The following is a 22,357-nucleotide window of genomic DNA, read 5'->3' as shown; positions in this document are numbered from 1 at the left end:
CAGCAATTACAGAGTGCCTCAGATAGATTCATGCTGGAAAAGCGGGGGGAGCTGGGGAGACAGATCCCACTGGAGAAGTTGGCAGCATAGTGCTGAGTGGGTCACTGCACATGTGCACTAGTCCCTATCACTGACCTCCCAATCACTGGCTTTCCTTTCCTTGCCCCCCACCCTCCCGTGGCCGGCCCCGATCTCTGCACTCCCCCCAATTCTAGCCCCTCTCCCCAATGCCCAGACTCAATCGCCCCCTCCCTCCCAGCCCCACTGATCCCATTGCAGAATGTGTAGCAGTTCCCCCTTCCCCCCCCAAGTCAGCCCCCCCAATACACTCTGCCTCCTCTGGCTTCGCCCCCTTGGCACTGCATGGTACCTGGTGGGCAGTGTCAGGGTACCAGGCTGGCACTGTCAAAGGGGCACCCCCCTGCCTCCAACCTCCCAGGAGGCCTCAGTGGCCTCTGTCCCCACCAGCAAGGTGAGCATGCCTGGTCCCCATTGATGGGGAGCAGTTGTAAACCCTGCTGCAGGGAACTCTTCCAGTGCAGAGGGAGATATTAGCAGGCCCGGAGATGACCGTCCCGGACTTGCTAATCATATTGAAATAGTGATTTCAATATGCTAATCAGCCCCACACTGATTTCCAGCACGGAGCTGATTACATCAAAAAACGTAGCCTGGGAGACACACGACTGGCAGGATGCTGATCGCAAGTCCTGCTTCAGGGACTCTACAGGAACGCTACAGTTGATTTCTCCTGCCTGCTGGAGCCTCTCCGACAGAGTATCTTACCCAGGCCCACCCTCCTGCCCTGTCTCGGTAACCCCACTCATGCTTCCCGCTAACTCCCTAACCTACACCCCAGCCCCCCCACCCCCCAAGCACAATGTGCAACATCCAGCCTGAGTTGTCCTCAAATAAAGGTGGCATCATGCAGTGCTGCAGGATGAAGGAACTGTGGCAGCTATCAAGGGTGTGAGCAGGAATAAGTCTGATTCCATATTTGCAAAGCAGCTGGGCATTCACAGAGTGAATGCTCCTCTGCACATGACTGTGTCACACATGCTGCTGCAGAACACTGCTTAGTGTAAAATATGTTATTCCCTCTTCCTGATCCTGCACAGCAAGTTCCTGTTCCCGACTGGATCAGTTTTACAGGCCATTAGGTGTTGACGGAACTATCCCATCATCAATAATCGAAGGAGTTAACTGTGTGACCACAATGGGTTGAATTTTTTGGCCCTTCCCGCTAGTGGGATTTTCCAGTCCTGCTGATGGTGACCCTCCCCCCGCCTCTCCAGTCTGTGGCGGGCTCCCTGGCAGTGCTACTGGCAAACGACACAAAGCCACATTGCCATCGGCAGGGCTGGAAAATTCTGCCGTTGGCCAACAAGGAGCCACCACCTCCACCTGAAAGCATGCTGTGGCAGGGAAGGGCGAGCAGAGAATCCTGTAAAAGCACCCTGTAGACAGACAATGAAGTGTATCAGATAATGGGTTGTTTGGTGCCAGTCACGCCGCTACTTGTCTGCACAGTCTCGGCTGCGGCATGACATCTCAAATCTCTGTCATCACCACTTTGTAAATCACATTCTCCACATGCAGGATTTTCTTGTCTGAGTTTATCTGGCTACAATTTCCTTTGTCCTATATACCAGTGGCAGCACAATGGTGGGTCCTACTCACTTACAATGTTCACATCCCATAATTAAATACGGGGAAACACATTTGTCCTGTGTTCTTCATCTCATTTTCCTTCTTGAGAATGTAGACACAGGAGGGCTGTGCTGAGGGCTGATAATAACTCTTACGTAGGCAGTACGTGGTTATGGTTCCCTGAGCAGACAGGTACCTGCAGCAGATGGGACATTCAGCTTTAACACATTAGTAACGTAGCAAAGCAGTTGTGTTTAATTTGGTGCAAAGTAACTTCAAGGAACAAGAGCTGAGATCACAAGATTGCTTTACGTAACGTAGTGATCATTCCTATGCAGTGCTCATTTTTATTATGGCTGAGTTCAAGCACTCTGGACAACGACTACCTCCCCCCTCCCCCCCGCCCCCCTTCCATGATGTGGGTATAATCTCCTTGGCAGGATTATACCCACACAGCGGACGCTGAGATGACCTCAATGGATGATAACACAGGGCAGCAGTGCTCAATATGAAGCAACAAGACCGGCACCAAACACCCAATAGTCGGCTCTGCATGGCAATATTTTACCCAACGTGATCACATCTTTAGCCCTTTCCGTTGTTGATAATAGGATTGTTCTATTAACATCTGTTGAGCTGGAAAATGAGTCCACTGGAGATCAGGAAATTCTATGGGTAATCAGGAAGAGGGAATCATAGGTTTTACCCTCTGATGCCCTGCATTGCTTAGGCTTTGAATCGACGAAAAGGGTGAAAATTCCTTAAGTGTTGATTCAATCTGCTTTCCAAAGTTCAGTGGAGGAGAGCTTCAACTGGTAGTCAGAGCAAGCATTGTTGCTGTCCTGAGGTATTAGTATAAAAGGGCTCCAGCAGTTACAATACTACCATCCAACCAATCAGGGCCAAAGGAAGTCACCTTGCTCTAGGCTGTGTGGCTGAAGATTATTTTTCTGTAACAAATTGCCCATTAGTTGCTCTCTTGTCACTTTCCAAACAATAATTAATTATTCAATCCAATGTCACTTAGCTACAGATATCATTTGCACATTGGTCTTACAGCTGGCCACAGAGCTGGGAGGATTTCCAGTGGGGAAGTGTCATTCTGTCAGTTTCTCACCTCTCTAAGATACAGAGTGGGAGAAAGGATGCAAGAGGTGCTGCCTCCCCATGGATCAGGTCTGCTTTCTGAAAAGCAAGGGTAGAAACTAGTCCTGGTCACATGTTTACGTTCTTCACTTGACTTGCATCGCTTTTCCCTTCCTGCTCCCCAGCCAAAAAAAAATTCAAGAGAAAGTTTTGATCCAACAATCTGCTCAGAACACTTACTCAATTTAATTCATCTCCAGTTGTCACATGTGATGATTTGGAACCTATCGAAAATGGAAGAACGCCGTCAGCACCCAATAACGAATTCTGGGAACATGGAATGGTAGCAACATTTTCATGTATTGGTGACTATGCATTGATTGGAGCAGAAGAACTGGTTTGTACAGAGACTGGAATGTGGGACAAGCACCCACCAATTTGCAAAGGTACTAAACTCCTTTATTTTTCTCTCATTTTATTCAGGGTCTCCATAATGCTGGTTGATTACCATTCCCTACCTCCTACTGTCAGTCACACATACCACTTCCAATCCCTCTGTTTAAACTTCTCACCACTGCATCTTTCCATCTGGTCATGAATATCCCGTTCTCCGTGGCTTCATCATCTCACCACGTGTTCTCCCTCTGTCCTACAGCAAAGATAATAAACTGCGGGATCAGAATTCTTTACATGAAAAACTGGGAGCCTCAAATAGTTAACCATTACTGCCTAGATGTTTTTGCTCAAGTTACATTGTCTCCCAGATATATTTTGAATTAAGTGCATTGAAATATTCTCTAAAAACAATTCCATCAACTTTCCACTCTCCTCAAACTTGAACACCTCTTTCATTTTCCTATGGAGGTAATGCCTAATGCACAAATGCTGCCACTTGGACACTCACGTATTTCTGATCAACTACTGATCTGTGTGACCGAAGAACAGTACATCAAATCCCTCCTGAAAGCTTGTCCTTGTGGTCTATATTCCATAGTACCATAATTCCCATTGCAGTTGCCCTTCCCAATGTCCCAATAATTGACCAATTGCCATTCAAATCTTCCAACACAGTTGAGGTCCCATTGTATCTACAATTGAAAAGCAGCTGTATTAACCACCACAGCAACAACTTACACTGATACAGTGACACCAGTGTAGTAGAGCACCCTAAATCGCAAACCCGTTGAACAGTAATTAACAAACCAAAGATGGGGATGTTGGGAGGGGTGACCATGCAAGACTAAAACATAGAATCCATAGAACTCCCATAGTGCAAAAAGAGGCCTTTTGGCCTATCAAGTCTACACTGACAACAATCCCACCAAGGCCCTATCCCCGTAACCTTACTTATTTACCCTGCTAGTTCTCCTGATACCTCTACCCTGGCCTGAAGCCTCACAACCCACCCCCTCCCGTCCATCCCTGTAATTGTGCATTTACCATGGCTTATCCACTTAACCTACACATTTTTCGGACACTAAGAGCGAACTTAGCATGGCCGATCCACCGAACTTGCAGATCTTTGGTCGGAGGCGGCCCGCCATTAGCTGGCGGTGGGATCTTCCAGTCTTATCAATGTCTCTAGGATTTGGGTGCCGTGCGTCCACCCTCTGCCCTGAGAAAAGCACCACAGGTTGGTGGGGGTCGCCATCAGCAGGACGAGGAGATTGTGCCTAGGGGAAGGATGGAAAAGTTTGGCCACAGTCTTTTCTCTGTAGTTTCCATCTCTTTGTGAGATCCCACCTCATTATCAATCCATGTGCTATTTGGTGCATCTTTTTATCCTTCACACTTCTGTCACTAGCTGAAATCAAGATGGAGATGCATCGTCCCCAACTGAAGTCTGCTTTTTTCATTGATCCTTTCTTCACTCATTTCCTTGGTCCATCCACTGAAGTGTAATTTGGTACAGTTGTACAAAGATTCTTTAAGATTAGGGTCTCATTTTACTTGTCTCCTACCAATTGTAAACTTTGCACCAGCAGTTGCCCTGGGGAAAGCTTCCTGCCATCCAACTTATTGTTCTCTTCATCATAGAATCCCTGCAGCGCAGAAGGAGGCCATTCAACCCATCAGGACTGCACTGACCACAACCCCATGTAGGCCCTGTCCCCTTAACTCCATGTATTTACCCTGCTATACTCCCTAACACTGTGGGGTAATTTAGCACAGCTAATCAACCTAACCAGTATATCTTTGGACTGTGGGAGGAAACCCATGCAGATGTGGGGAGAACGTGAAAAACTCCACAATGACAGTGACCCGAGGCCAGAATTGAACCCAGGTCCCTGGCAGTGTGAGGCAGCAGTGCTAGCTACTGTGCCACCGTGCCGTCCCTTGCAGTGCTGCCTTCACTTGTAATGGACAATTAGCCTTACCGTGCAGCTCTTCCACACTGTTAACATTGTCTCATCACTGTTAACTGCTCCACAGCTATTTTAAGGAAAAATCACAGGTGTGGTATGCTTCTCTTGACCCTGCATATAGAATATAGGCCAGAAATCACCTGTTTGAGTAAATCCAAACTGCAACTACTGCATGGTTTAAGTTTATAAGTTTATTTATTATTGTCACAAGTAGGCTTACATTAACACGGCAATAACTGTGAAAATCCCCTAGTCGCCACACTCTGGCACCTGTTTAGGTACACTGAGGGAGAATTTATCATGGCCAATGCACATAACCAGCACACCTTTCAGACGGTGGGAGGAAACTGGAGCACCCAGAGGAAGCCCACCCGAACACTGGGAGAATGTGCAGACTCCACACAGACTAGTGACCCAAGCTTGTAATCGAACCAGATTCCCAGGCGCCATGAGGCAGCAGTGCTAAACACTGTGCTACCATGCTGCCCAGAGATTTCTGAAGCACGGCAGAGATTTCAATTGCCATCGGTAGAAGTGGGTGAAGGAAGGATCAAAGGTTTAGAGTGCAAACTTTAAGAACATATGTAACTTAATCAATGTATATTTTTAAGTGTTGATTTGAGTTGATGAAATTACAGTCTGTTTTTTGAAGAAAAGTTACCTCCATCAGAAAGAGCCTGAAATCGGAAAGATCTATCACTGTTCGCATACTGCAGCTTATGCTAACGCATTGCATTACTTTCCTGACAGCTGTCCAATGTAATCGCCCAGAATTGACTGAGGGCGCACTTATAGTAGCAGGATTTGGACCCACATATAAATATCGTGAAACAATAACCTTCAGGTGCCAACGTGGGTATGAAATGATCGGTGACAACATCATTGAGTGCGCTGAGGACAATGACTTTTTGCCAGCGCCACCTTCCTGCAACTTAAGTAAGCAACCATTCATTAAATTTAAAACAGAATCAAGTGAGTTTTTATTGAAAAGAACTTTATGTTTCAGACATTGGATATGGAAATAATGGCCTTGACACTTACCATCAGCAGGCAACCCCCACCACCCACACCCTGCAACCAGTGGGCATAGGGAGGTTGGGGTATTGTTTATAAACCCTAAAAGACAAATGGCCTGACCTCCTGTAGAGTCAGGTTACCACCCAGCTCCTCCTTCCTTAGCTGGAAATCTCTCGAATCCTGCCTCACCCGACCTTCCCACATAGGCTGGGTGAGAACTGTGTAGGGCAGCACATTCCTGAGACCTTCAGTCAAGTGCTGGAGAGTCAGAGGCAAGGCAGCCACACTGTCTGTGTGAAGTTAAGGTTCATAAGATGAGCCATGCATCTCCATGCACTCTGCATTAACCTGCTGTGACAGCCATGTTGCTGCTATGGCTGTTCCAATTAAGCTGCTACTCAGTGGGTCCAGGATGTTGATGGCTTTGCTGTTGCATGTGCAAGTGAGGTTGTTTTCCTGTACAGGGAGATTATTGCATGGTGTTCATTTGCGACTAGTTGCCTGTTGCTTGTTAGTCCAAGCTTGTACCTAGTCCGAGCCCTGCTGCAAACTGGAATCAGCTCATTTTTTTACTGTGAGACTAATGCAATTCTGCCTTGGCAGCTGGATGCAAGCGACCTGGGTTCATCGCTAATGGACAAATGGAAAAGGAGAGTGACGTATATGCCTTGAATGAAAAAATCAATTACTGGTGTAACTATGGCTATAATCTGAAAGGCTCCAGTTCAATTCAGTGCAAGAAGAATAACATGTTTGTGCCAGAGCCACCTGTTTGTGAAGAAAGTAGGTAACTGTTATCGGTTGAAAAGTATTTCTAAGCCATGTTTCTAAACTTTCTATCTGAAAGAAGATGGCCCAGTATTTCCTCAGTCCCTATGCCATATATATATTTTCTTCTCTGTGTTGTTACACAACAATTCATGCTGAAATTTCTTTACAATTCATTTTGGTGTATCCCAAAACAGTAAGATTCAGCATAAACAAATGCGTCTCCTGTGCATTCTGCTGGTTGTGGAATCCAACATGTCAACCATTTATACTGAATAAATTCAGATCACCATTGAAAACACATTGCAGTGGAATGGGGAGGACAAGAGTTTGGAAATTGAAAACAGAGTAATTCTGTTAAATTTGATGACAGTGCATATTCTTTCCTTTCCATCCTATCACCAATTGACACCCTTGGCATGCATGAATAACTGGGCAGTTATTGCCCACTTACGGGCCCCACTGGCATTAATACAGCAGCAAGTGGGAGACTCATTATCAATGGAACACAACAAATAAACACTGGCAAATTTGCTTATGGGCTCCTATGATGCCCCAGAGGGAAGTGTGGGATTTACAAAAATAATGTACATTTACATAATGCCTTTAAAGTAATAACATATGCCAAGGCATTTTGTAGGATTGTCATGAAACAAAATTGAACACCACGCCAAGTTGGCTAAAAGATGGCTCATTGTTTAGCACTGCTGCCTCACAGTACCAGGGACCTGGGTTCACTTCCAGCCTTGGGTCACTGTCTGTTTGGAGCTTGCACATTCTCCCTGTATCTGTACAGCTTTCCCCCAGGTGCTCCTGTTTCCTCTGACAGTCCAAAGATGTGTGGGTTAGGTTGATTGGCCATGCTAAATTGGCCCAGAGTGTCAGGTGGATTTACAGGGTAAATATGTGCAGTTATGAGTGTAAGGCCTGAGTGGGATTGTTATCAATGCATGGTTCAATGGCTTGAATGGCCCCTTTCTGCACTGTAGGGAGGGGGCGATTTTACCATTTTGTTTCTAAGTGCTGGGTGGACATGAAACCAGGAGAGTTTCAGATCTGTCTTTTGGATGTATTTTCAGGCTCTCCCGCACCCCTGCCCCCCCTCGCTGTTGCTGCTGCAGAAGCCTTTGGGTGCAGCTTAACACAAAAACCGTAGAGGGAGGCGGTGCGCAGGTGCAGGCCTCTGATGCTGCACGTGGGCGTTAGAGAAAGCTTTCAGGCTCCTGCTAGTGCAGGCAGTCTCTAGTAGCTCCCCCAACCCCTGCAATCGCGGGGGCCGTTGGCCTGATATACAACCCCCGCTGACCCCATCTGATTCCCAGACCGATCGCAAACTCCCCTCCCCCATCTGTTGCAGACCCATTGCCCTCCCCCACCAATCACTACAGGGTGGTGGTGGGCCCCTCTCCCTCCACCTCTCCCCCGCTGATCACTGCAGAGTGGCAGCAGGCTCTCTCTCCCCATTAGCACCTCTCCCACTGGTCCTTCCCCCATTAGCCCTGCCCATACTGGCCCTGCGCCCACAGAACTTGCCCCCAATAGTTCAGCCCCCACTGGCCCTCCCCTTTAGCTCTGGCCCCATATTAGCAACGCTCCCTTGCGTTGCCCAGGTTCCAGGGTGACACTGCCAGCCTGGCACTGCCCAAGAGGCATCCCTCTTGCCCTCGGCCTCCCCAAGGGGTTGCAATGGTCTCCGGTTCCATCGGTGAGGCCGTCGACTGTGCCCCGTTCATGGGGAGCACGTCTATTCCTTGACGGTGAGAACCTTTCCTGGCGAGGTCATACAGTGGGGCCGAGCAGTTGAAGTTGAAGAACAGTTTGAAGTCAGAACAACTTCCCAGAACAACAGGGAGACTCTCTGATCAAGCCACCAAAAGCAGATTTTCTACTCCAGGAATTCAATTGATCCACCAACTTCTTATTTTCCATTATTAACACCACAGGCTCACTTTCTATAGGGCCAGAACTTACTTTGTTAACATTTTTCTTTTTTAACTATTTATGAAAGCTCTTACTATCTGTCTTTATATTTCAAGCTAGGTTTCGGTCATACTTTAATTATTCCTTCCTTATCAGTCAAAGGGCTATCCCTCCATCCAATGCCTGATCTCTTAATCTGGCACTGGCTGCCTTTGAACTAAGGACCTTCTAGATCCCATAAGCAACCTTCCAGTGTTTGTATGTTTAAACCAGCAGAACCTCCCAAAACCAGGGAGAGAGAGAGAGAGAGAGAGACACTTCTTTCCAGATTGACATCCCTTCTAAAAAACCAAAGCCTGCAGCTCAGAACTAAAAATGTAAGAGCTCCTCTCACCTGACCTGCAAACGTTCTTCCTCCTATCAATGCAGTGTCATAAAACTAATTCCCAAAGTAAAAATAAACAATCCCCATTTAAAAGCACTTAAGTAGCATTAAAAGGGCTTCTCCTAGACAGCTCAGCAATAAAGATATCAGATAAGGCTGTGAGCATGATTTAAAATAACATCCCTTAAAGGTACACTAACATCACATGAGTTATCATGTAATTCAACAGCTGGAAGGACTGAATGGCTTACTCCTATTCTGAACAGTTTTGCAATCTAATCTAAGATGACTGACTTTTCCAAATGTGCATTCTGCTGGTTGTGGAATCCAACATGTAAACCTCAGACCACCATTGAAAATACATCGTGGTGGAATGGGGAGGACAAGAGTTTGGAAATTGAAGACAGAGTAATTTTATTAAATGTGATAGCAGTGCACATTCTTCCCTTCCCATCCTGCCACCTATTGAAGCCCTCAGCATGCATGAATGATTGGGCAGTTAATGCCCACATACGGGCCCCACTGGCAGCAGCAAGTGGGAGACTCATCATCAGGGGAACACAACAAACAAACACTGGAAGGTTGCTTATGGGCTCCTAGAAGGTCCTTTGTTCAAAGGCAGCCAGTGCCAGATTAAAAGATCAGGCATTGAATGGAAGGGTAGCCCTTTGACTAATAAGGAAGGCATAATTAAGTTATGACTGAAAACTAGCTTGAAATATAAAGACAGATAGTAAGGACTTCCATAAACATTTAAAAAAGTGTTAACAAAATGCTGACCCTATAGAAAGTGATGCCTGTGGAGTTAATAATGAAAAATAAGAAGTTGGTGGATCAATTGAATTTGCATAACTATAAGGTTCATGCTTGGAGTTATAGGAGGGATGTCTGAGGTAGGTTCTTCACTCAGAGGGCGGAATACACTGCCTGCTGTGATAGTGGAGTCGGACACTTTAGGAACTTTCAAGCGGTTATTGGATAGGCACGTGGAGCACATCAGAATGATAGGGAGTGGGCTAGCTTGATCTTGGGTTTGGACATAGCTTGGCACAACATTGAGAGCTGAAGGGCCTGTACTGTTCTATGTTTCTATGCATTAGCTTTCATTATAGCAGGTACAAGTAGCAGCCCAGAAATAGCTACAAATCAAAAATGAGAAGGGAAGGAGGGACTCAAATTACAATCACCAGGCAAGTTGTACTTAGCAAATTATTGGAGCTGAGTGTTGATGAATTCCCAGATCCTGATGGATTTCATCCTAGAGTCTTAGAAGAAGTGACTAGGGAGAAAGTTGATGCATTAGTTTTAATTTTCTAAAATTCACTAGATTCGAGGAAAGTTCCATTTGATTGGCAAATGGCAAACATAAGTCTCTTATTCACAAAGGGAGGAAGACATAAAGCAGGAAACTAGACCAGTTTCATCGGGAAAATGCTAGAAGCTATTAAAGATGTTGGCCAGAATTCTCCAGCCTCGCCCGCAGTTGGGACTCTCCAGTGCTGTGGCTGTGAATGGAAATTTGACTGAGAGCAATATTCTCCATTCTTGCTGGCAGCAGTGGTGGGGTGTACGAGACTGGAGAATTTCAGCTATTAGAACCTGTCTTTTCCTCAGTCCATGTCCGTCCTCAGGGAAGAGAGGATGGCCGCTGGCATAGAGTTGAAGGGAGGTAAAAGCCCCACTAGCAGAGGAACCAGCAAATTCGAAATGCCTATCAGTGCCTCATGAGACTCAGGCTCTCATGGCAGTTTGCTGTTCACACTTTCCTTTTCATGGGGCGAGAGCTCCTTTTGCGAGGAGCAGGTGGGCATGCATTGCCACTGGTCAACGAGGCACCAGTCAATGTGGGCACCAGTCCCATCACTCACCTCCCCAGTCATGTTCCTCTGCGTCTCACCAAATTGTGTGCTCTCTTTTGTCAGGTGAAAGGGCAGAAAGGTGCGAGTGGTCAGGCGGTGTGTGTGTAGAGGAGTGGAAGCAACGGTCAGTGGAAAGTGACTGAGTCATGGGTTGAGTTGTTGACGTCTGAGATGGGAATGTGAGACTCCTGCAGGGGGAGGAGCTGTCCTGAGGAATGCAGGTGAATGCTGGAAAGGCCAGTATGCAGAGCTTGGTGGCTGAACCAGCACCTGTGAAGTCTTGGCTCCTTCTGGTGAACTGTTTCCAGCTTAGCAGCTGATCCATTCCTCCCATTCTTTGTAGAGATGGCCTCAGTGCAAGCCCTCAAATTCCCCAAATGAAACTGAAGGCAACCCTCCCAGGTCACCTCACCACTACTGTGAAAGCTGTATCCTCAAGACTCCGAGTGCTGCTGAGATTCTCTGCAAAATGCTGTAGTCCCTTTAGGCAGCTGACAATTTGGCCGTGTCATTCCAACTGCCCACTCTCCCTAATTGGTTGGGAAACCTTGAGGTGGGTGACTAAATGGTGGATTTCCAGAAAGAGCAGTTGGAAAGTCGCTATTTCTACATTCACGTCCCCAACCCAGAAATTTTTGACACGCAGTCAAAATATATTGCATTATGATCCACTTCAGAGGCCTGAAGTTCCTAGGGATCTACTTTGCCGGCATAAGGGGGAACAGAGCAATTCTCCCACCTCAAATCCAGGGATCAAGTGACGTCTCTGGCTGGATTGGAGTGTCCCAGTCCGAAGCGGAACATCTGAAATGCCCACCCCATCCTATCAGCTAAAAGTCAGAACGGTGAGGAACCCCAAAGTGAAAGTATCCTCTTCAGGGTTCAGAAGGATGAGGGGGATCTCATTGAAACTTCCAGAATGCTGAAAGGCCAGAATAAAGTGAATGTGGAGATGTTCCCATTAGTAGAAGAGAATAGGATTTGAGGGGACAACCCTTTAGAACTGGGCTGAGATGGAATTTTCTGAGAGGGTGATGTAGCTGTGGAATTCATTGCCACAGAAGGCTGCGGAGGCCAAGTCATTGAGTGTATTTAAGACAGAGATAGATAGGTTCTCAATTGGTAAGGGGATCAAAAGTTATGGGGAAAAGGTGGGAGAATGGTATTGAGAAATTGATCAGCCATGATTGAATGGTGGAGCAGACTCAATGGACCAAATGGCCTGATTCTGCTTCTATATGTTATGGTAAAGGTTGGTTCCCAGTAGAGCAAGGGAATCACTTGGGGAGGCTACAGAAACACCTTCAGGATAAAGCCAACTTCTAGCAAGCTGTCTTGCATTTGATATAGTCGTGGTAATCAATGGGGGCAAGAACCTGACGGTAAGGGAGAGAAATTGAATGTTGCAGATTTCACACTCATTGCACAGTGGGTTCAGCAGTGAGAGCAGAATATTATTTGTATTCTTCTGGGTGTCAAATCCAATCCATAAATTATAAATCCAGAGTAGAAAAAGCATCTGACAAAATTAAGGGAGAAAGATGTTGGAACTTAAAACCAGAGTAAGAGCATTCAATTTGACCACAATGCAAATTCTTCACAAGCAAGTCACAACAACTCAGGAAATAATGAACAAAAATAATTTTCTATCCCAATGGAAGAATATCATTCCTGACAATAACCAGTCACCCAGTGAAGACTAATACATTCCTCTCTTGCAGTTATTTGTGAAGCACCCACTAATATTGAGAATGGCAGAATAATACCTTATCCAAGATATAAAACTCATTACAAATTTGGAGAAAAACTCACATTCAAATGTAACTTTGGTTTCACGCCACCTACAAGGACAAGTCAATGCCTCGAAAATGGAACCTTCAAGCCACCGATACCCATCTGCCTAAGAGGTAAGGAACCACATGGAAACTTCATCACAGAATTACAAGATAAAGCAATAACAATTTTACATCCTGAGGGGTTTTTGATCCCCCAAGTTGGTGAACGGTGTGTTCAGGGAAAAAGTCAGGTCCGTATCCCAATGTTTCCCCGACACCTTCCCTGTTTTTCTGGCCTGGTTAGAAGTGAATCTGTTGGTGTGGTCAGAAGGCAATAAATGTTGTTAATCTGCCACTTCAGAGGGATTTTGCAGATGGATTCCATTTTCCAAAGCTGAGCAGTCTCACTCTGTGTCTCCTCCAGCAGGTTGAAGAAGACAAGGGCAGAGTGTGAGGGACATTCTCAACCTGTGAGAGCTGCTGACATGGTCAATGAGAGGCTGCTGTGTAAAGCACTCCCTCTGTCAGAGAGTGCAATCACTGTGTGACAGGCAATCGCCAGATGTTGATAAGGTGCTTTACCCAGCCAGCAATGAACATCCCCACAGCCAGCCTCCAGAATGGCATGGGAGCAGGTTGTGCATCGCACCATTGCCCTTTTGCTGAGGGTCTGGTGTGAGGGGCTAAAGCACAGCAAAATGCCTCAAATGCAGCTGGAGGTACAGCTGCCATGGTGCCAGCTGTCTTCCTCTTATCCACATGCCCCTCCACAGGGTAGAAGGGATGGTCACCTAGAGACAGTTGGGAGGAGGGAAAAGTCCCAGTACCAGGTCGAAGCTAGAACGTAATAACCCCGTCACGGCCAGTCCTTAGGTACAACACTGCCTTATTAATACAAAGGGAAGGTCGCGTCTGCAGCTTTCAACAGATCAAGGTACTTCACCCAACCAGCACCTCATCCTCCTTCAGGTAAATGTCCCTACATTGTGCATCACCACCATGGGGGTGGTTCTATAATCATATAAGAAACTAGCCAATTTGGTCTGTATTGGTGTTGCAAGCTGTTTCTTTATGCCAGTTTTAAAAGTTTGCACTGCCCATTCTGCCAGCCCATTTGAGGATGTGTAGTAAGGGGCTATTTTAATATATTTGATTGCAGTAGAAAGAATGAAGTTTTGGAATTCGCTGGTGGTGAAGGCTGTGCTGCTGTCGGTCACCAAAACTTCTGATATGCCACATATACAGAAGTCCAACTTAGCTTCTCAATTGTGGCATGGGAAGTAGTGGAGCTCATGTGATGGACTCTAACTATTTGGCGTGTGCATCTACCAGGAACATGGAGTACATAAAAGACCCAGCAAAATCCACAGGCATTCTCACCCACTCACCTGGGTACAAAGAGGCTGAAGGAAGTAGCTGTTGAATCTCTTAGCATGGATCACACTAAGTCCATGTTATCTGAGTCAAGGCCAGGTGTAGGTGTAGCCCCTGGGCAGCATTTTCATTTTCAGTGTTCCAGAGTGGCCACTATATACAGCTCCTTGAGCATGGAACGTGGTCCTGGATGAGGGACAACTATGATGTGAAGATGCCGGCGTTGCAGTGGCGTTAAAAACAGAAAGAAGTCTCACAACACCAGCTCAAAGTCCAACAGGTTTATTTGTAGCAAACGCCACACGCTTTCGGAACACACTGTTCCTTCGTCAGGTGGGTGGGAGGTCTCCTGAGGGACAACCACTCAGGGCCCCCAGAAAATTACACCATCCGCTGACTCACTGAGCTCATCCTTTATTGTAAAATAGGGCTTCATCTCCTCTAAGGATTGTCCTCAGATTCACCATTCAAAATCAGGTGCTTCACTTTTGGGTCTCTTTGCCTTCTGGTTTTGATCTGCTTTGCAAGTACATGTAGGGTGTCTGAAAAATTTGAAGTCATCACAACTTCTAGTGCCAGCGGAGGAGTAGATCTCATGGGCACGGAAGGTGACTCAAAAGCATCAGCATTGGCTGTTCAGGTCTTGGAGCGGTGCTCTAAAAAACACTTCTAAGCAACAATTAGCAGAGCCCAACACTGTATCCAGATCGAAGTAACAGAGGGGATTGCCTTATGCTCTTTGAATAGCCCGAGTAGAGTTTTGTGATCTGTCACTGTTATAAAGCACCAAGCATGGATGTACTGATTAAATTTTTTTACAACAAAGACGGCCACCGATCCCTCTCTCTTAATTTGCCACTACCACATTCGGCATTTGAGAGGGTCCTGGATGCGTATGCTATAGGTCTTTCTAGTCCATCGTTCCCTCAGTGTGAAAACACAGTCCAGATCACAAAAGGGGATGCTTCACGAGTCAAGTTGAGTTCCTCCTTCGAGTCAATGTAGGCTAACAGGTTTGATGACAATAATTTTGTTATACCTTGTTGAAGTTTTCAGCCTGGGATACTGTCAGTGACCATCATTGATTCTTTCACAGTAGGTCATGCAAGGAAACTGAAAGGCAGCCTAGACTGAAATGAATTTCCCATAGTAGTTCACTCATCCCTAATAATCTCATGTGGGGATGATCTTACCAAAACAAGTGTCTAACAAACTTGGAAATGGGAGAGTTTCAGACACATTTTTTCAGCAAGAGAAGAATTCAAATTGTATCACACTTAGGAAAAAAAATGAGGCAAAGTGTGATTCTCACCAGTCGAATAAATGGATGGAGTCTATTCAAGCCGGGAAGCCGGCCGCTGACTGCTAGAGGGCGCTGTTGCACATGTGCCTGATCTCCCAATGCACTATGTATGATAATGTCAAGGTGCCCAATGGTCAGTGCCAAGGTGCCTGGTGGGCAGTGCCAGGGTGCCAGGCTGGCAGTGCCAGACTAGTGCTGCCCAAGGAGCACTGCCCTCCCTGCCTCCAACCACCCAGGGGGGCTCAATGGCCTCCAGTCACAATGGCAAAGCCACAATGTCTGGTCGTCATTGCTGAGGGCCATACGTGATCCTAGCTGCTGTGGACGTCCACTGGCGAGACCATTAGGGCAAGTGAGCCCAGACGACTGCATCCCAGGCTCACTAATAATAGTTAAAGAGGGATATTCAGGGCCAATATTTTTGCTAGAGGCAAGAAACCTGGCTCTATCACACTTTTTCGCCTCACTCGCAATCTTACAGGCTCGCCACGTCGATTGACTGGCATGATCGGCCTGTAAGATCTCCAGCTGTGTTATTTTTCAGAGCTGGTGCTTCCTTGATGACCTTATCTTTCCCTTCTACAGGGTGCAAACCTTTTGCACCCATCCAGTAGTCCAAGTCGATCACTTTGCCTGAAAGGTTCACTTTCCTCTTTTTAAGCATACCCCAGGTCTCAAAAAATTTTTTAGCACCTCTTCCAGGTTAGCCGAGCGCTCTTGTTCTGCAAACCCTGTGACTAGAACATTGACCAAATATACCACCACTTTAGCTAACCCCTGAAGTATGTTCTCCATTGCTTGCTGGAATATACCACACGGCAATGAGACCCCAAAGGGGAGCTGAATATATTCCAATCAGCCCTTGTGTGTATGGGTCGTAGCTTACTCTTGGCATGGCCCATATCCAACTGAGTGAATGTCTGGCTGCCAGCTAACTTTGTACACAGATCCTCAATTCTGGGCATAGGATATCTGTCTAATTTAGAGACTTGGTTGACCACTAATTTATAATCCCCACAAATGTTGACTGATTTATTCGGCTTGAGGACAGGGACAATAGGGTGCAGCCAACTTCATAAATTGTAGAGGCATTATAATACCTAAATCTTCAAGGTGCCTGGGTTCAGCCTCCACTTTCTCTATCAGGAAGTAGGGGGCAGATGTTACTCCGTAATATTGGGGAGCAGCACCATGGTTGACATAAAATTTGGCTTGGGCTCTTAGTCTTCCCAAATCTTTCCTGAAAATCTTGAGGATATCTCTTAATGACTTCCTCACCAAGCTGAAGATCTCTGACAAATTTAACCTGACTTGTTGGAGCCAATCTCCCCCCGTTAGACTCGTCATTGCTGATGTATGACGATGAGTGAGAGACTAATTGCTATCAGTAGGCCACTTGGGTCATTAGGGGTAAACCAGTGTAGGTGACTAGTCTGGCTTTCGTGTTTTCCAATTTCAAAAGCCGAATACTCATTTGCCTGCTCCCCAATAATGCTTCTGTGTCCACCTCCATTTTCAACAAGTGTCCATTTACCAGCAGTTCTACCATCATTGGGCCAGCCTTGGCTATGATAATGTGATTTAGTTGCATTTAGTGGATGTACCTCCATACTATGGGCTGGTACTGGTCTTGGCCTCCTTCAGGAGAACATGTGTTTTGTCGACTCCTGCAACTGTGCCTTGGCTGAATCACCCAGCTGTGCCTACAATGGTCTGACTTTTGGCACTTGCAACCTTCCAGAATATAATCTCATCCACATTGGGGAAAATCATTGCTTTTCCTCAACTGCCTGGTGACTTGAGCTGAGTTTTGATACAGTCATGGAACTCTTGATGTCTTACTTGCACAGCTGCCCTCAGTTGAGGAATGGTCACTTTTATACTAACTCCACTCCATTTCTGTAGAATCTCACTTTCAAATGTCCCTTGCAGCTCTGGAGCCACTTTTTCTGCACTTTGCAGTGAAAAGGCTATTTCAATAGCTCTTTTAGTCCAGCATTCAGATTCCCAACAGGAAAATATCTCCAGCTCTTCTCCAAAAACTACTAAGGTGATTCCAGCCTTTAGGTCATATCTACTGCCAGGAAAAAGATACAAAAGCCTGAGTCATGTACCAACCGACTCAAAAACAGCTTCCCTGCTGGCATCAGACTTCTGAGTGGACCTATCTCGCATTAAGTTAACCTTTCTCACACCCTATCTATGACTGTAACACCACATTTCTAACTCTCTCCTTTCCTTCTCTATGAATGGTATGCTTTGTCTGTATCACACGCAAGAAACAATACTTTTCATTGTGTACTGATACATGTGACAATAATAAATCATATCAAATCAAATGAAGTTCCAGGGTGTCCACTTTGCTGACACGAGTGGGACACAGCAGATCTTCCGCCTCAGATCCAGGGACAGAGGGAATAGTTAGTCTGATTGGGCTGCCTCTGTCTGCAATGCACGCATCTGCAATGCTCACTCCACCCATCAGCTGAATGTCAGACTGGAGAGGAAGCCAGGAATAAATCTTTCCCTTCCCCAGTGGAATAAGAAGATCACTTGGGGAAGATTAATGGACCTTCCGAATCACAAGAAGATGGTATCTTAGTGATAATGTCACTGGATTAGTAAGCAGAGGCCTCGGCTAATGCACCAGCCGGGTTGGGGGTCGGGGAGGGGTCTGCGTTCACATCCCATGATGTGGAGATGCCAGCGTTGGACTGGGGTAAGCACAGTAAGAAATCTCACAACACCAGGTTAAAGTCCAACAGGTTTATCTGGTAGCACAAGCTTTTGGAGTGTCGCTCCTTTTTCAGGTGAGTGAAGAACTCCTCACTCACCTGAAGAACAGCGAGACACCGAAAGCTTGTGCTACCAAATAAACCTGTTGGACTTTAACCTGGTGTTTTGAGACTTTTTATTTCACATCCCAAGACAGCAGTTGCTGGAATTTAAATTCAATTAATAAAGTATCGATTGTCATAAAAACCCATCTGGTTCGCTGACCCCCTTTAGGAAAGTTTTCCTTCGCTGGCCTGGTCTGAATGTGACTCCAGACCCACAGTAATGTGGCTGGCTCTGCACTGTCCTCCAAAATGGCCTCAATCTCTCAGTTCAAGGGTGCAAAACTCCCATTCACCAGTTAGGTAAATAACAGCTCTAACATTTATTTACATACAACTATAATGCAAACGTTTTGTAGCCTTGTACCACCAGTCAGCTTCCAGGATCAAATCTGCGGGGCTAGCCCAGGCTTGTTAACGTGATCTCTCGCCATGGTCCCTGATTGCTTACCTGGGTCATGTAAAGTCTCTGCAGGTCAGCTGTAAAAGAGGACAAACACCATAAAGTGCAATTAGGAATGAACAACAAATATGTGACAGCAATTTCACATCACAGTAAAGGATGTTTTTCTTAAAAAGTAACTAACAGTGAGCAGCCTTGTCTTTTTTAAATTCATTCACGGGGCATGGGTGTCGCTGGCTGGCTACCATTTATTGTCCATTCCTAATTCTCCAGGGCAGTTGAGAGTCAACCACATTGCTGTGGCTCTGGAGTCACATGTAGGCCAGGCCAGGTAAGGATAATGAATTGCTTTCCATAAAGGACATTAGTCAACCAGATGGGTTTTTCCAACAATGGTTTCATGGTCATCATTAATTTGTTTTATTGAGTTCAAATTCCACCAACTGCTGTGGCAGGATTCAAACCTGGGTCCACAAAACATTAGCTGAGTTTCTGGATTAATAGTCTAGTGATAATACCACAGGCCATCGCCTCCACTGTGACTGATATGGTCGTGTAAATCACTGGGGAAATAAGCTGGCAGTAAGGAAGTGAGGGTAAGTTTTGCATAATTCTGACTCATTGCGTTATTAGTTTAATAGCGAGAATAAAATTTAGTTGATATTTCCAGGGTGTTGAGAATCATGATTAACATGTAGATCGCAAAAGGCAGAGACATATCTTTTGTCTGAAACCTGCACCTGACATCAATGATTTTTAGAAGTGCAAAAGATGAGCTCTTTTTTAAAAATCTCCATGTATCTTTATTTTTCAACTGCTGTTCCTACATCAGGTGATAAATGTGCTGAAAACCTGGGTGATCTTAGTTACTAATCTAATCTGAAATTAAACTGTGCTCAAAAACACCGTCATCAACTTGAAGTGTGACAGAGGAATTGACTTCTGAACAATTAAGGGAACGAATTGGAAATGTTTATTGATGTGATGGGGCAAATGGTCATCCAGGAGGTGAAGAGTTGTTTCCCCTGAGTTAAATAGGTATCACATTGTGAGTCCCATACAATATGCACCACATATAAGTACCAAGAAGAACATGTAAATCGCAAGGAAATGGAACATAATTGCTAAAGGTGTAAACATGAGTGCCCTCACCCTGCTTACTGAATAGATAAGCTACAAAGGAATTTGTCTGTGTTTCTCGAGTTGCATAACAGGGACTAAATTCTGTCTGAGCAGCAATGGCACTAAAGTCACCCATAACGCTGAGGGGAATCCCACCTCAGTCAGTTTGGAGGAACCAGGGCACCAGGTAATTAACTGCCTGGTGTTGGGGATCCCATTCTTCCGGGGACAGTATTTCACCTCCAGCTGCTGCCAGCCAATCAGAGAGCCAACGGTGGGCACTGCAGGGAAAGCAGCCAATCCTGGACCCTGCTGTCAGATCAAGGGAAGTGGGATCAGGTTTGCCAGGGTCATTCAGGCAGAGCTTGGCCACAGGTTTGGGAGGGTACTTGGTAAACGCAGGAGGTGTTTCTGTGGGCTGGCCCTTCACTGGGCAGAGTGCTGAAGTGCCTGCCCCTGGGGTATAGAGCCATTTATAGGAGGGCTTCTCACATACCAGAGGGACACTCACCACTGATAAGGATGCAGTGGCTGAAGGAATAAGAAGGGGAGAACAGGAATACAATGTTATGCATCGTTATCTTGCACTATTGTATCCATCTGAACTACTGTTTTCAGTCATGGGCATTGCCCCTCAGAAATTATATTTTGATATTAAAGTGGGTGGAGTTATCTAGCACATTGAACTGAGCAAATCGAATGCCTTGAGGGGCTGAATGGCCCCCTCCTGTTCTGATATCCCCGCACTTTAGCAATGGACTCTGGAATTACTAACATTTGTGAATGAATATCAACATGTATTCGGCTTTGTGTTAAATCCAATCCATAAATCGCAAACCCACATCACTGTAAGCAAGGCATTCTGATAAAATAAAGGAAGAGAGATGTTGGAACTTAAAACCAGGGTAAATTAATTCCATTTGATAGCAACACAAATTCCACAAAAGCTTCATCATTTCAGAAAGTAATGAACAGAAATAATTTTCCATCCCAATGGAAGAACATCATACCTAACAATAACCAGTCACCCAGTGAAGACGAATACATTCTTCTCTTGCAGTTACTTGTGAGGCACCCCATTATATTGACAATGGCGTAATAACACCGCATAAATTTACTTACTATTATCGAAACAGCGTCACAGTCAGATGCAATCGTGGTTTCAGACCGTTTGGTACAATAAGAAGTGTATGCCAGATGAATGGAAACTTTGAGCCGCGGATACCCACCTGCCAAAAAGGTAAGGAACCACACGGAAACCTCATTACAGAATTAAAAGAAAAAAAAATAACAATTTTATATCATGAGCATTTTTTTCCAGTCTGGCGGAAGGCGTGTGCAGGCAAAAAGACAAGTCAATATCCCAATGTTCCCTTGACTCCAATCCTTTTTCTCCGGGCTGGATAAGGAGCAAATCTGTTGGTGAGGTCGGGAGGCAATGAATTTCGTTAATCCGCCACTTTAGAGGGAATCTGCAGATGGATTCCATTTTTCCAAAGCTGAGCAGTCTCACCCTGTGTCTCCTCCAGCAGGCTGGAGAAGACCAAGGGCTCACTGAAACTGACAACCTGTGAGAGGTTTGATGAGGTAGACTGAAGAGCTGCTGACATGGTCGAGTGAGAGGCTGTGGCGTGAAGCACTCCCTCAGTCAGAGAGTGCAATCACTGTGTGACAGGCAATCGCCAGATATTAGTGAGGTACTTCACCCAGCCAGCACTTCACCCTCCTTCAGCTGAACGTCCCTACAGCCAGCGTCTAGACAGACATGAGAGCAGTTTGTGCATCCCCGCCATTGCTCCTCTGCTGAGGATCTAGTGCAAGGGGGCAAAAGCACAGCAAAATGGGGAAGCACAGTGGTTAGCACTGCTACCTCACAGCTCCAGGAGGAGCGTTCGATTCGCTGCCCAGGTCATTGTCTGTGTGGAGTTTGTCCCCATGTCTGCACAGGTTTCCTCCAAGTGCTCTGGTTTCCTCCCACACTTCAAAGGTATGTGGGTTAGGCTGATTGGCCATGCTAAATTGTCCCTTAGTATCCCGGGATGTGTAGGTTAGAGGGATTAGCGGGCTAAATGTGTGGGGTTGTAGGGATGAGGCCTGGGGTGGGATTGTTGTCGGTGCAGACTCGATAGCCTGAATGGCCTCCTTCTTCAATGTAGAGTTTAAAAAAAAGCCAGACAATATGCATCAGATGTAGAAGTACCAGGAGGATCATGTAGATGACAAGAAAATGCAGCATAATTGCTAAAGGTGTAAACATGAGTGCCCTCACCCTGCTTACTGAATAGATAAGCTACAAAGGAATTTGTCTGTGTTTCACGAGTTGCACATCTTAGACTGAATTCTGTCCAAGCAGCAGTGACACTAAGGTCACGCGTAATGCCAAGGAGAATCCCACCTCAGTCACTTTGGAGGAACCAGGGCACCAGGTAATTAACTGCCTGGTGTTGGGGATCCCATTCTTTAGGGGACAGTATCTCACCTCCAGGTGCTGC

General features: G+C 45.9%; 1 protein-coding gene across 1 annotated transcript in view; it reads left to right on the top strand.

Annotated features, from left to right (window-relative positions):
* LOC145356766 (zona pellucida sperm-binding protein 3 receptor-like) overlaps window positions 1-22,357 on the top strand; it is a 170,734-nt gene that overhangs the window by 135,752 nt on the left and 12,625 nt on the right. The window contains exons 10-14 of the mRNA XM_080209634.1: window positions 2,997-3,182; window positions 5,853-6,038; window positions 6,723-6,902; window positions 12,773-12,958; window positions 20,926-21,105. Of these exons, the coding sequence (XP_080065760.1) occupies window positions 2,997-3,182; window positions 5,853-6,038; window positions 6,723-6,902; window positions 12,773-12,958; window positions 20,926-21,105 (918 nt within the window). The remainder of the gene's footprint in view (window positions 1-2,996; window positions 3,183-5,852; window positions 6,039-6,722; window positions 6,903-12,772; window positions 12,959-20,925; window positions 21,106-22,357) is intronic.

This window comes from Carcharhinus amblyrhynchos, chromosome 22, assembly GCF_965287045.1.
Source record: "Carcharhinus amblyrhynchos chromosome 22, sCarAmb.v2.hapA, whole genome shotgun sequence".
Classification (NCBI taxonomy): Eukaryota; Metazoa; Chordata; class Chondrichthyes; order Carcharhiniformes; family Carcharhinidae; genus Carcharhinus; species Carcharhinus amblyrhynchos.
The sequence above is the reverse complement of the archived record's forward strand: the minus strand, read 5'-3'. Positions and strand labels throughout refer to the sequence as shown.